Here is a 12,427-nt window from a genome sequence, read left to right on the forward strand (position 1 = left end):
AAAGAATTTGCAGAGCTGAAGACAAAATATTGAAGTGAATGCATTTTGCAGAATGTTTTTTATTGTACTGTAATTACCCTAATTTGTTTTGGTCTATGCCATCTGTTTTGTATTTGTTTATTTCTGTAGTTACTTTTATTTTGTGATATATATATCAGAGGCCTTGAACATGTAGTTACTGTATTTTCAAGGACAGATAAACATGTTGAACACAAATTTCAGATGTCAGCTGAATGAAAGTGTCTTTAACAACCAGGATTGCCAATAAAAGCAGAAACCAGCTGAATTATTGACAACCATCTCATGTGTCCTGGTACAGAAGAAACATCCGCCCCAATTTTACAGGCGTGATCATCTCATGCATCCTGACCAGGAATTGATATATTTTCCCCCTGCAGTAAGTGATAGCATGGCTGTAGAGTGAAGTCATTCAGTTGGATGGATTTTACCCGCTTTTTGGCAGCAGTGTGGTTAAAAAAAGAGAGAAAAAAAAATTGGGATTAACAGCTCAGAGATGCCAGAATGTAATAAACAGACAAGTAATAAAATAATGATATATGTAATAATTAAAACAGAAGTGTGGTAAATGTGTCATATGAACATTTAGCAGTTTTATTATTATGTCAATGTATTGAATGCACTAATTATATGGTGCAAATATACATTTATTTTAGTATTTTTTATTATTACTTCATATTTCCTATGCAACAGTCTATCATGACATAATAAAATGTCACTATGGCTTCATAAGTGGAGCATAAATGCTCATTGGTGAACATGGATAGCACCTCCATAGCCAACCAATCAGATCATCTATAGCCATATCACAGTCGATGCACTGTGATACGAAAGGCTGACAAAATAAATACATTCATAATACGCTGCAGCACAGGAGTATAACAGTGATTCCATAAAACATAAAAACATGTTTTACTTATTTTTATTTTTACATTCAATGAAATATTGAACAGATTGTCATGACATGCATTTTGGTGGTGTTTTTTTTTTTTAATAAATCTATTGATTGTGGTTTCGGTTCTGCTTAAATGATCACATACTTAAATAGGTTTTTAAAACTTATTTGTGTATTAATTTATGCTATTAAAAAAAAAAAAAAAAACTTGCCATCATTTCATGAACAATACCACCAAAAACTAAAATGAATTTAGCTGTGTGTCAGGGTGCAAGATGGAAACATAATGAAGAGCTGCTTGAACAAATAAAGACATTTTCCAAAGCATGCAAAGTTTATAACATTTCAGGTTTGGAAATGAAGCTTGATTGTCTTGAGGAAATATGCCTTCCTGACTCCAGATGAAAGAAAACCAGTAGCTGTTTGGAGTGTGTCTGTCCACACTAGAAACAGCTACTGGTTGGAGCGTAAATGGATCCTTCCCACTGGTCCAGAATGAATGAAAACATTCACTTGGAGAATTAAAATTAGTTTTAAAAGACATTGTGGGAATATTGTGATTTCAGCTCCAACTTCCAACATCAATATTTCAGGACTACCTGAGGACTCCAAGTTCTCCCAATTTATTTATTTATTTTTTTTTACGAGGGGAAACTACTATCTGCAAAAATCTTATGGGACTGTTTTCACAAATCAGCGGTAAATTTAGACTAATGTAAGAGAAACTGCAAGTTTGTGTTGGTGCTCTCCTTTGAAAATGAGAGCATCACCACAGTAATCTTGATGACAACTTCTTCTAACCTGTCTTGGTGTTCCCGCCCTTGTATCTGATCTTCTGAATGGCTTCCAGCAGCGCTTCCTTGTTACCGTGGGAACTCAGCAGAAATTCAGTCCGTGCGTCGTCGCTGAACTGAGCGACAGCCACCTGCGGAGAAACGGAGACGGCGAATAAGTTCTCGGCGTAGAGAGAGAAAATGCTCTCAGCGTCCAATTCCTACCTGTCTGCACCTAGAGAAATAATTTTCACAGAAAACAACATTCTGCCCTATCAATTCACATCAACACCAAAGTGTTGATCTTCATTATCACTTGAAAATAGCTCCATTAGTCTGTGCAGGTTTGGTTCAGCAAACTTTGAAACAAGCAGAAATTCTTATAGTCTAGCAACTTAACATCCACTTCAGTTTTATCTGCTGTATTTGCATTTACTTTGGATATAACAGATGACATTAAACACTTGGTTTGTTTTCTTAAGTCATTCTGAAGACTGGAGGTGAACCAAAGCATCCAGCCAAAGCTACAGAGCAATGGGATGGTTTAGATCAAAACTTGGTCATGTGTTAGAACATGAACACATGAACAACATCCAGACGTAAATATAAATGAGAATCCATGGCAGAACATGAAAATTTATGTTTATAGAAGCTCTCCATTCAATAGAACTGAGCTTATTGTTTGTTAAAGAGAAAAAGCTAAAATGGCAGCTTGCAGAAGTGGAAACCTGGTAGGGACTTGCGCTGAATCAGAGCTCCCTGATATAAAAGTGTCCTGTATTTTAGATTATTAGTATGTTAAATGCATACATTATTCTACTTCTCAGCTATTCACAACTTTATGTTGGTCTAACAAATCAAAAGAAAACACACCAACATTTCTGATGCAACATGTAGAAGAGTCCAGCTGGGTGTGAATAGTTCTAGAAGACGCATTTTGTTCAGACATCTAACTCTGACCTATAATCAATCTAATAGGTTTCTCTTAGAGCGATGGACCCCATCATCCCCTCCACACCACTAATGGTGCTACTGCTGGCTCTTGTCTGATTACATTTATGGGCCCACTGCCTCTTTACAGTGCAGCCAACTTTCTCACATTACAGCCAGTGGCTTGCTGTCAGTATCCCACTGCTCGGAGGTTTTGGGGAACAGCAAAGGCAGCAAACTGTTTAACAGCAGACATTACACAAATGAAAAAAAAAAAGGTTTAGCAAGCACCTATATAGTGTGACAAATGAAGCAGCTGAAGTCTGCTGACATCATGGAGGCCACAGAGGAAAGAGGCCCCAATAAATCAGTTTTACACTGGAAGGAGTTAAAGCCTGGCATTGCTATATTGATCAGCCTAATGGTAAAACTGTGGCAGGATGAGTCAGAGAAATGCCTCCTTCCCTGCTCGAACCACTTGATGCTTATTCCAGCTTCTAATTCATGCAGATTTAACTTATTAAAACCACCATTTATACACAAGAAGTAGTGTTTCCTGGCAAAGAACACAGTGGCAGAAAATGAGCAAAGTTAATCGAATGCAGCTCAGCAACTTGTAAGTCGCTCCAGAAAGTAAAGATTGACTCACTAGGGGAATAAAGTTCCTTCTCACTTTCCTAAACTTAAGTAGATAAAGGGCTGCAGACAATCAGGTTTCTCAGGGGAGTAACAAATGAAAATTGGGTAAAAAAAAACAGCTTCCCTGCCATGTAGACTCATGCCAGAAATAAAATTTTCCCAATAAAACAAAGGTCTAAAAGCACAAATGTAAAAAGCAAAAAGCAAAACAAGACTAAAGTTTAATGATCTAATAGCCAGTTTAGGAGGAAATGTGCATTTCAATTTCAAATACAGAAATTTCACAATAATAGGATAATTACCACAACCCATTTAAAGGTTTGGAGCGCTTAACAATCTACATGGAAAACTTCTAAATTGCTGCAAACTGCTAATTCTACAGGAATCGTTTTTACAGGGTTAGCATACTCTTAAAGGAGAGCTTCGCTCACTAATTTTGTAGTCAAATTTTAAAATCACTGGTTCTTTTCGAGCATCTGCTTTACATTAAATGTTGGAAAGAAATTGTTTAAGAGGGAAAGCTGTGAATCAAAAAACAATTTACCAAATTATTCAAAATTTTAATGTAAATAATAACGTCTGGGACTTCAATTCTGAACCATCCTTTAATACATCCTTCAACATTCTCCACTCATGTCTTAGCCTGAACTGTCCATTTATACTCATGTCAGCCCACTTTGGTCATTCTCAAAAAAAAGTCAGAACATCTTCAGCTTTCCCACCTCCACCTTTGAATATTTTAGTCACTATTTGACTTGTCTGAGCATCACACACAAAAAGAGAAAAATTCAGAGCATTAGTGACAAACCTGGGTGCCATCTGGTCCAATCAGATCCAGTGAACCCATAGTGCTGTAGAGAAAACGTGTGATCTTCATGAAGTTGTCGTCTCCAATGGACCAAGAGCCGTCAACCAAAAACGCCAGATCAGCCTTGGCTTCCTTGCACACTAGCCAGATAAGACAGAAAGACTTAGTCACCCCCCAAAAGTTTATACCTGCATTAAAAAAACAAATAATTTCACACAGAACAGAAGATGGATAAGGACAAAGCGAATGCAGAATTTCAACAGGCTGTCTAATTATTAAGACTGATTAAATATTCAAAGTAAGAATCATGGCAAATGCACATCTCCAAGAAAAGGGCCAATATGCAAGGATCAGACCTTGAGAGCAATGCACACACTGTAAAGTTCAAAAGACGGATTAACTCTGTGAGCTCACTTCGAAACTCAGAGAAATGCCCTTTTTTAACGGGTTTATGTATTTCATGTCTTCTTTTGTTAGCAGCTCAGTTGTGTTCGTGGCCCCGCAGCGACTTTGCTCTCTGCTTTTATTCTTCTCAGGTTTCTCAACGACTCCCAGAAGCCATATTGCAGCAGCTGTAAAGTTGTTTAGGGGTTTTAAAGGCTTTTCATACTCAAAGTCACAAAATTCCAAGCAGTGTTTATGATCCTACCGGCCTCCATAAATTTCAGGGAAAGCATGAAAAATGCCTGCAATTCTGAAGCAGCAGAAGAGGATGGAACCGAGGAGCCGTGATGGTTTTTACTGACACTTCTCTTTGCAGTGGCTCTCTCCTCCCATTTTCTTCAGCAATTTAAATAATTTTCCTACTTTTTTTCAAGAACACCATATTTTTCTACTCTCTCATCCTCCTTTCTCTCAGTTTCTTTGTTTCAGTTTTCTGCAGAGCAAATTTTGTGTTTATTTTGTTCTACCCTTCACTTTTGTCCAGTTTCTTCCCTCTGTTGCTTTCTTGTTGTCCTCACACACTCTCTCGCTTTCCTTTTTATCTTGCTTGGAGTACAGGTTGCATGCTGTTTCACATGGAGGCACATGTCTGACAAAGGTCAGAAACTTAAACAGAAATGCTTAAAGATGGGCTCAGCAGGCGTAGCGGTTCATGTCTGAGGGACTGGTGTTGTAGGGTGACCTTTTAAAAGAGGAGGCGGCCAAAGAGCTTATGGGTGGGAGTTTGAATCTTTTTTCTTATGTTTGATTTCCATTTTAGCCATTAAATAAATCAGTTATGATCAACTATGATTTCTGCTTTAGTTTACTTAATTTACAGTATAATACATCAAGTTACAGTTACTCTAATGAAGTAGAAGTAAATTGCTTCTGTTTGTAGCCTCTGCACATGAATCCTTCCTGTTTTCATTTAACGATTAGGATTCAGGGGTCACTGAGAAATGATGTAAGGCCTTGTGTTTAGCAGTCGATTTTGGATTTCGGCATGCACATGTAAAGTAATAAAAATGTAAGACTACTGTTAGACTGAAGCCAGTGGTCGAGAGGCTCTGTCTTTTTTCCCCATTGTGACTCGAGTAGTGTTAGCTCAGAAATGACAACATAATGGAAACAGAAACATGTGATATTGATTATTGCAGGCTGAAGCAAACACACAAACACAAATAAACCAGGGATATGATGAGAAACAAAACATATCCTGTTATCAGTCAGCAAAGTGTTTTGTTCATCAATGACTTATTTGGTAATGCCTCTTTTGATGTTAATTTGATTTTGGATCATCTTCGATCATTGGTCACTTTGACTTTGACGGGTTTTAGTTAATTCAATCATGCCCACTCCGAGGCAGGGCAGCAATAAAACATGCTAAAACCTCTACTGTAGTTTCCATTTGTAAAGAAAAATTGTGACGTAGAATGAATAATGTTTGAACTTGGCTCCTTAATACTGATTAAGAAATACCAATGTTTGGGCTTATGTTTCCCTGTTAAAGATCTACAAAATGTTTTTAGACACATTTACAGTAAGCATAATCCCACACTGAAAACTTTGAAGCCATTATTTTACAGTAATATATGGAGTTTTTTTTTTTTTAACTTCTGTGACCATCCTCCTCATGTGCCGTAAATGAATTGGACTTGAGTCCTCACCCAGCCTTGTTTATCTAAAAATCTTTATTTCTCTGACTGCAGATACAAGTGCAGCAGAGTTATAAAGATAAAGACACATCTGCTTTATGTGAAGGGGCAGCTTTTCCTGTCTTCCTATTTTGAGAAGCACCTAGCAAAAAAATTACCATTGTGCCAAGTTATATGGGAGAGAAGAGGAGGTGGTTGTCAGCTGTAAATACTGTTAACTTAACACAAAGGCCTGGAGCACAAACACCAAAGACTATTTTCTGAAGAAACTAAGAATCTCTCAGGTTGCCTCAGAGATCCTCTCATGGTCGGTCATGGTTAGCTGTTTGATCTCCAGGCTCAATAAACATTTTAAGGAAGCAGGTAAACTCATTGACCAGAAGCTCAGAGATGTTTGGGTCAGAGATGGACAGAACCTGCTTCCCTACCCTCCTCCCTCTTGATGAAGCTTTGGAGAGACAGCAGAGCTTTTTCACCTCAGAATAGGAACAGAAAATCATCAATTTCGTTTGACATCCCACAATACAGCAGCTCTCATCTGTCTAACAGATGACCTTCCGCTGCACTTCACCTCTACACATACCGGGAAATGACATATAAATCAATAGAATACTTTGTCTTTAATTAATCTGTAAATTACTCGGCCATGCACTAAGCCTTGTACATACTGTTGTCATCTGCCCTGCTGTCCAAAATGGTTTTGTTCCTTTGATCACTGCCTTGACTGCCAAGACAATATATAAAGTAAAGCAGCTTCAGTACATTAACTCTACAGAAACTGTTTGATGATTTTATGGAAAAAGAAGCCTATTCTTTTTCCACATCATATTTTTTTTCCCAGTTTAATAAATGTTCCCAAATTATAAGCTAGGTTTTTCTAAATTACTCATAAATTATACTATTCTACCTGTTCATGACTGTTCTTCATGTTGTGGTTAAAGTTTACCTTCTTTAGCAGGCGGGATGGTGGGAGTGGGCTCTGTGCTGGGAGGTTCAGTCGGAACAGGAGTGGGCTCTGAAACTACATTTGAATAAACACAGAGAAAAAGAAAAGAACATACAACAATGTCAAAAAAACAATGCCACGATGAAGTTTATTTGCCAACTACAAACATCTACAGCTTGTTTGTGTCAGTGGTGGTGGACGGGGAGGATGCTTGGCACGCTCTTTAAAATCAAATGGCGACTCGAGAGAATCAAGGAACCGTGTTCAGGTCATAGAAAGGCATGTAGAGTCGTTTTATTCATTCAAGATATAAATGTAAACCCCAATAACTAACTAAATACACACAATTATAAAATTAAAAATAAAATAATATTGCCCCCTTCTAGTCTAGCCACCACTAAGAAACTTTTCTGGGAGTGCCCCTGGTTTGTGCACTTAAATATCAAACTAATAATAGCACAAGCCTTAAGGAGCCAATTTCATCAAAAGCTATCGTGTTATTTAACGTTAAACAATTAAATTATGGGAATTCCAGAAATAAGACACAAGAAAATGAAAGTTCATAGATAAGCCATCTGTCTCATTTCTCTTAATTTAACCAAACAACTTCTTAATTAGACTACATTTAATCAATGTAGTTAATTCATTAGCAGCAAAAAGTAGGTAATAAAGAAAATTCTGTACAGCAAAATAATCTTCATAATTTCATGGCTAGTTGTAATGCATTCAGAATGATCTATAGTAACTTTAATTTTTATCCCATTGGATAAGAGCTGGCTAAAACTAGTACAATGCTTAAATATTAAGGAATTTCAAGATGTGAGATTCAGCTCAATCCATCAGCTGAACAATGACCTGCAACACCAGAAGCTATATTCTCAGAGAGAGGAAGACATGATGGACTAAAAGAAAACTAGTAGAACATTTTGCAGAGCTGAGATAAATGCATGACAGAGAGGAGCTACAGGAATGTTGGGGGAAATGAGAGCGAGTCAAGGCTGATGAATAGGTTTGAAAACATTTTTTTTTTTCTTCTGAGGATAAAAGTATGCATACGTACATGTCATGTCAGTAATGGATACAGACGGTCCTTCCATTTCTTGCATTTGTGTATAAATGCTGATCTGGTACTGGCTACTGGGAGTGAGGTCATAGAAACAGTGGCGCGAAGCTGAACCTCCCAGGTTTAGCTCTTGTCTCTGACCATCTGCAAGAAATAAATAAATAAAAAGTCAAATCATACAAAACTCAGATCAAAATATTTTTTCTCAAGAAATATTTTTTTCTGAATCTTTTTCTGCATTATGTCTAAACCAGGGAAGCAAAAACTTTTTAGGTAAATCAGAAGCAAATAAAGCCAGAAGTGCTGCTGTAGTTATGCTAACTATGCTAATTACTAAAATAAAACACTATGGGCAATTTAAAATGGAAACCACATGGTCCTTTTGTCTTTGAATTAAAATAGTAAAAGCCTGTTTCACACACAGCTGTGCACTATTGCCTCTCCTGCTAAAATAAACAGCGCATGACAGCAAACGACAAGGAACCTTGGAAATATTTTGAGCTTTGTTCTTAAACCTTTTTATGCCACATTTAAAGAGAATCTGTACCAGCGAAGATCTCATTGTTGGAAATAAACTAACAAATTCGGACTGGTGCATCGCTACGTACAAGTATTCACCATTGAAGATTATTTTTATTTTATTGCTTGTTAGTGTTTTTTTTTACCAATAAAAGTTGCACAAACCCTCTAATGTTAAAGTAAAAAAACAATTTCTACAAAAATAATTGCAAAAATATTTAACATAAAATAAGTGATTGCTTAAATATTTCACCCTTCCAAGTTAGTATTTAGTAAATGCACCTTTGATTGAAATCTCAGCACAGTCGATGTGAGTAGGTCTCAGTCAGGCTGCACATCTGGACACTGACATTTTACTCTATCAAGTTCATTTGTATAACATATTTCATCAACAAGGCAGCTCAAAGTGCTTTGCACCAATTATGAAACAACAAATAAACTTTGCATGTTGTTGAGTGCCATCTTCAAAATCATCAAGCAGATTGACATAAAATATGTTGATCAATGTCTCAGTTGTTATGAATCAAAGGCAAACTCTAAGCAGGTGGATTTTTAGCCTCGACTTGGAGGAACTGAGAGTTTCGGCTCTCAATCTAAATCAATCAGATTATGTTCTTGTTATGTTTTCTTTCTGGCATTTAAAAATATATGAATAATTTTGTTAATTCTAACTGACCAAAAACAAGAAAAGTTTGTTGATTGAACTTCAGATAGTGAGGGAAAAAAAATGCATATGACTTTTTACTCAGTGTATGTAAATATCTGGTTTGAACTGTGGTGCAGAGTAACAATTGACGCTTGTAAGTTTCACTGGTTTAATTCTGTTTCCTAATGTGTCTCATGTTGGAGAGAAATCAATAGGGAAACAACCTGAGAGGTTAAAGGAAATAACTGCAACCTCATTTTCACACTTTTACAATTTTGAAGTTGTTTAAGTAGCCAGTTGGCTCCGTGATCTTAAAGTAAACTCTGCCTCACCCAAGCTATCCTCTATGCTTTTAATACATAACAATGATCCAACAGACACTTTATCCTAAGTGAGATGCTGCTCAGAGGTATCCACAGCTGCTATTGCACTAAATGAGTTTGCAGAAGGGTTTTTGGCACGGGAATGTCATTAAAAAAAAAACTGTGCGTCATGGAGCACAACTCTGGTCAGTAGCAGAAAATAAATAGGACTGTAAAATGGCACTCATGGTCATTAAAATGCTATTTGTCATGCAAACAAAATGCACAAATGAGAACACCATTATTTGTGTAGAAAGTGAACACTTCATTAACGAAGATAGTGTTTGTATAGTGGGTGTTTTTTGCACAGATGTTGGTTTTCATACAGCATATAACTGTTTGAGACAAAGTTGGCTCTCATAAAACGAATAGGAAAATTTTGTTATAGTTGAAAGAAGATGTTTGCATACACTCTATAAAAAGAAACTGTTTTCCCCTTCATTCTCTGACATTAAATCAGACAAAATATTTTTTTTGTGTTTGAGCAATAATGTTCAAACCTTCGTTAACACCTTTCTGTCTAGATGAACGGGACAAAATTCCAGTAAATAATTTGGTGTCTGTATATATATTTTGATGGAGTATCGTATAGCTGCACAGCAGGAAGTTAGCACTCAGTTGGTGTGAGAGTAGATAATACAATAATGTGTTAGGATTCTTCAGTTTTTACATTAATTGAAGTAAATCTATCTTTTAGACTCGGTTTCCAAGAGGAAAACCTGGAGATTTTTCAAAACGCTACGTAAAAACCGACAAAGCATCCACCAGTAAATGTACTTACTGAGCACAGACTGTATGGAGACACGGTATGATGTGGCGTGCAGAAGAGGCTGCCACTGAACACACATGCTGTCGGGGCGCACCTGGTAGGTTGACAAGCCAGAAACACCAAGGAACACTGGAGTGAGACACAGAGAGATTGATTCAACATGTGGCTTTAAACAAACTGGGACTGATTATGAGAAATGGCTTCTGTCGGTATTATCACAGAAAAGCTTCAAATACACGCTTACAAGATGATAATGATGATGATGAATTTGATGAATTAACCAATAACATGTTTGCATTGTAGTCAGGGGAAAAGTAAAGCATTTGAATGAGGCATTTTCCAGTCTGGACAGGAATAGAAAAACAATATTTCCAGATTTTGTTCCCTTTCCTGAGATTAAATCCTTTTAACACGACCAAATGAAGGCTTGAAAACAGTTCAAATTGGAGATTGGAAAACTGAGATTTTGCCATAAAAAGTGTGTTTAAATCTCGTGAACACATTTTTTTCTACCAACACAATCAAACAGGAGAGATTCAGAGAGATTCATCCAAACGGAGCAATTTATAACAGCCGGTGATCATTTGCATTGAAAAATACATTAAAATTCTGACTGTGATGATTTCGTTATGCAAGAACAACTTTTATATCTGTTCTCTGTCAGTGCAGCTCCATCATCTGCTCTCCTCCAACGATCCTTCAGCCTGCTTTCTCTGATCTAATCACCTCATCAAAAGGTATGGAGTCAGGCATTTATTTCAAGAATGGAAAAACATTTGATAAACTGCATATAATGTGCATCCAGAATATTTGATTTGAGGGATGTTTGAATCAAATACAGATGTTTGGCTTATAGTTCAATAATGGAACAAAACAAAAAGATGCATCTTTTGTTGCTTTTTTTGTTTTCTGCAGATTGTGTTATTTTTTTTTAAACAACTCCCTTCATGTTTCAAATGGAGATTTTTTTTTTTTTTTTTTTTGCTTGACTCAATGCAATCTGCGGGGTTTCCTTAGAAACTTTCTAAACTAATTTGAACAATTACCTCATACTGTTTGATAAGCAGGATCAATTGGGATGTATGTGACTGAATGGAAACAATTTTTTAAAGACAATGTTTGTTGTGAAATGGTGCTATGCAAATAAATAAATAAATTGACTTTTGCGTGATCCACAAAAGTGTGAAAGCTGTAAGCTGACATAAACTTCAGGTAGACAGAGTTGGAAGCAATAAAAAACAAGAAAGGCAGTTGGGCCTTCGATGTTTTGCTGCAAAATATCATGGTTGCATGCTGGACACTGCAAAGTATGCTATTTAAACAGCAGGAACTTGTTTTTCTCTTGAATTATGGCGTGTTATAATAAAGCAAGTCTCCAAGGAGTCACTTGCTTACTTTCCTTCTTATTAGTTGAATATGCTGAGAATATAAAATGGATATATACACAGGGAAGCAGGTGCTTTATGTTAAATACTACTGAATAATGTATGTGACACGAAGTTGCTGTTTTAAATAAGATGCAGAGACACAAAAGTATACCAGTACACTCAGTTTACTTAAAACATACGATGGCATTATGCGCTTTTTATTCCATACTTACTAAAAATTGGAGTTTGCTTTTAAAAGTAGGTTTAATATTGTGTGTTGTGTAGTCTTTTCTTTGGAAGGTCCACGTTGACATAAAACAGATGTCACTGGCATAAAGGCTCCAGTTTTGTCCCATCAGTCTACATTGTAATCAGCTTTGGGGATTATCGATTTGCTTTTTGGCTCAAAACGCATCAAAACCTCCTGAGGTTGCAGCTCGTCTAGCATCCAAGAAGTGAGAGGTTCGCTGTCGTCTCACGATCTGGAGTACCTCTTTTATAGGAGATATGGTTCTCAAAAACTGTTGGAGTTTAGTCTCATCTGAGCTCTTTATTAGGCCCGAGCAGCTAAGCGCTGCGAGAGCCTATTGAAACTGTACTGTTTATTATTT

At 36.7% G+C, this 12,427-nt stretch overlaps 1 protein-coding gene across 4 annotated transcripts in view; it reads right to left on the reverse strand.

The window, feature by feature from the left end:
• LOC106960520 (collagen alpha-1(XIV) chain-like) overlaps positions 1–12,427 on the reverse strand; it is a 113,384-nt gene that overhangs the window by 38,797 nt on the left and 62,160 nt on the right. For all 4 annotated transcript variants that reach the window (XM_015053657.1, XM_015053660.1, XM_015053658.1 and 1 more), the window contains 5 exons: positions 10,462–10,578; positions 8,151–8,297; positions 7,091–7,165; positions 4,064–4,203; positions 1,715–1,838 (listed from right to left, as the gene is read on the reverse strand). In XM_015053657.1, the coding sequence (XP_014909143.1) occupies positions 1,715–1,838; positions 4,064–4,203; positions 7,091–7,165; positions 8,151–8,297; positions 10,462–10,578 (603 nt within the window). The remainder of the gene's footprint in view (positions 1–1,714; positions 1,839–4,063; positions 4,204–7,090; positions 7,166–8,150; positions 8,298–10,461; positions 10,579–12,427) is intronic.

The sequence above is a fragment of the Poecilia latipinna genome, unplaced genomic scaffold (assembly GCF_001443285.1).
Source record: "Poecilia latipinna isolate Pla-1442-1.1 unplaced genomic scaffold, P_latipinna-1.0 Scaffold1190, whole genome shotgun sequence".
NCBI lineage: Eukaryota > Metazoa > Chordata > Actinopteri > Cyprinodontiformes > Poeciliidae > Poecilia > Poecilia latipinna.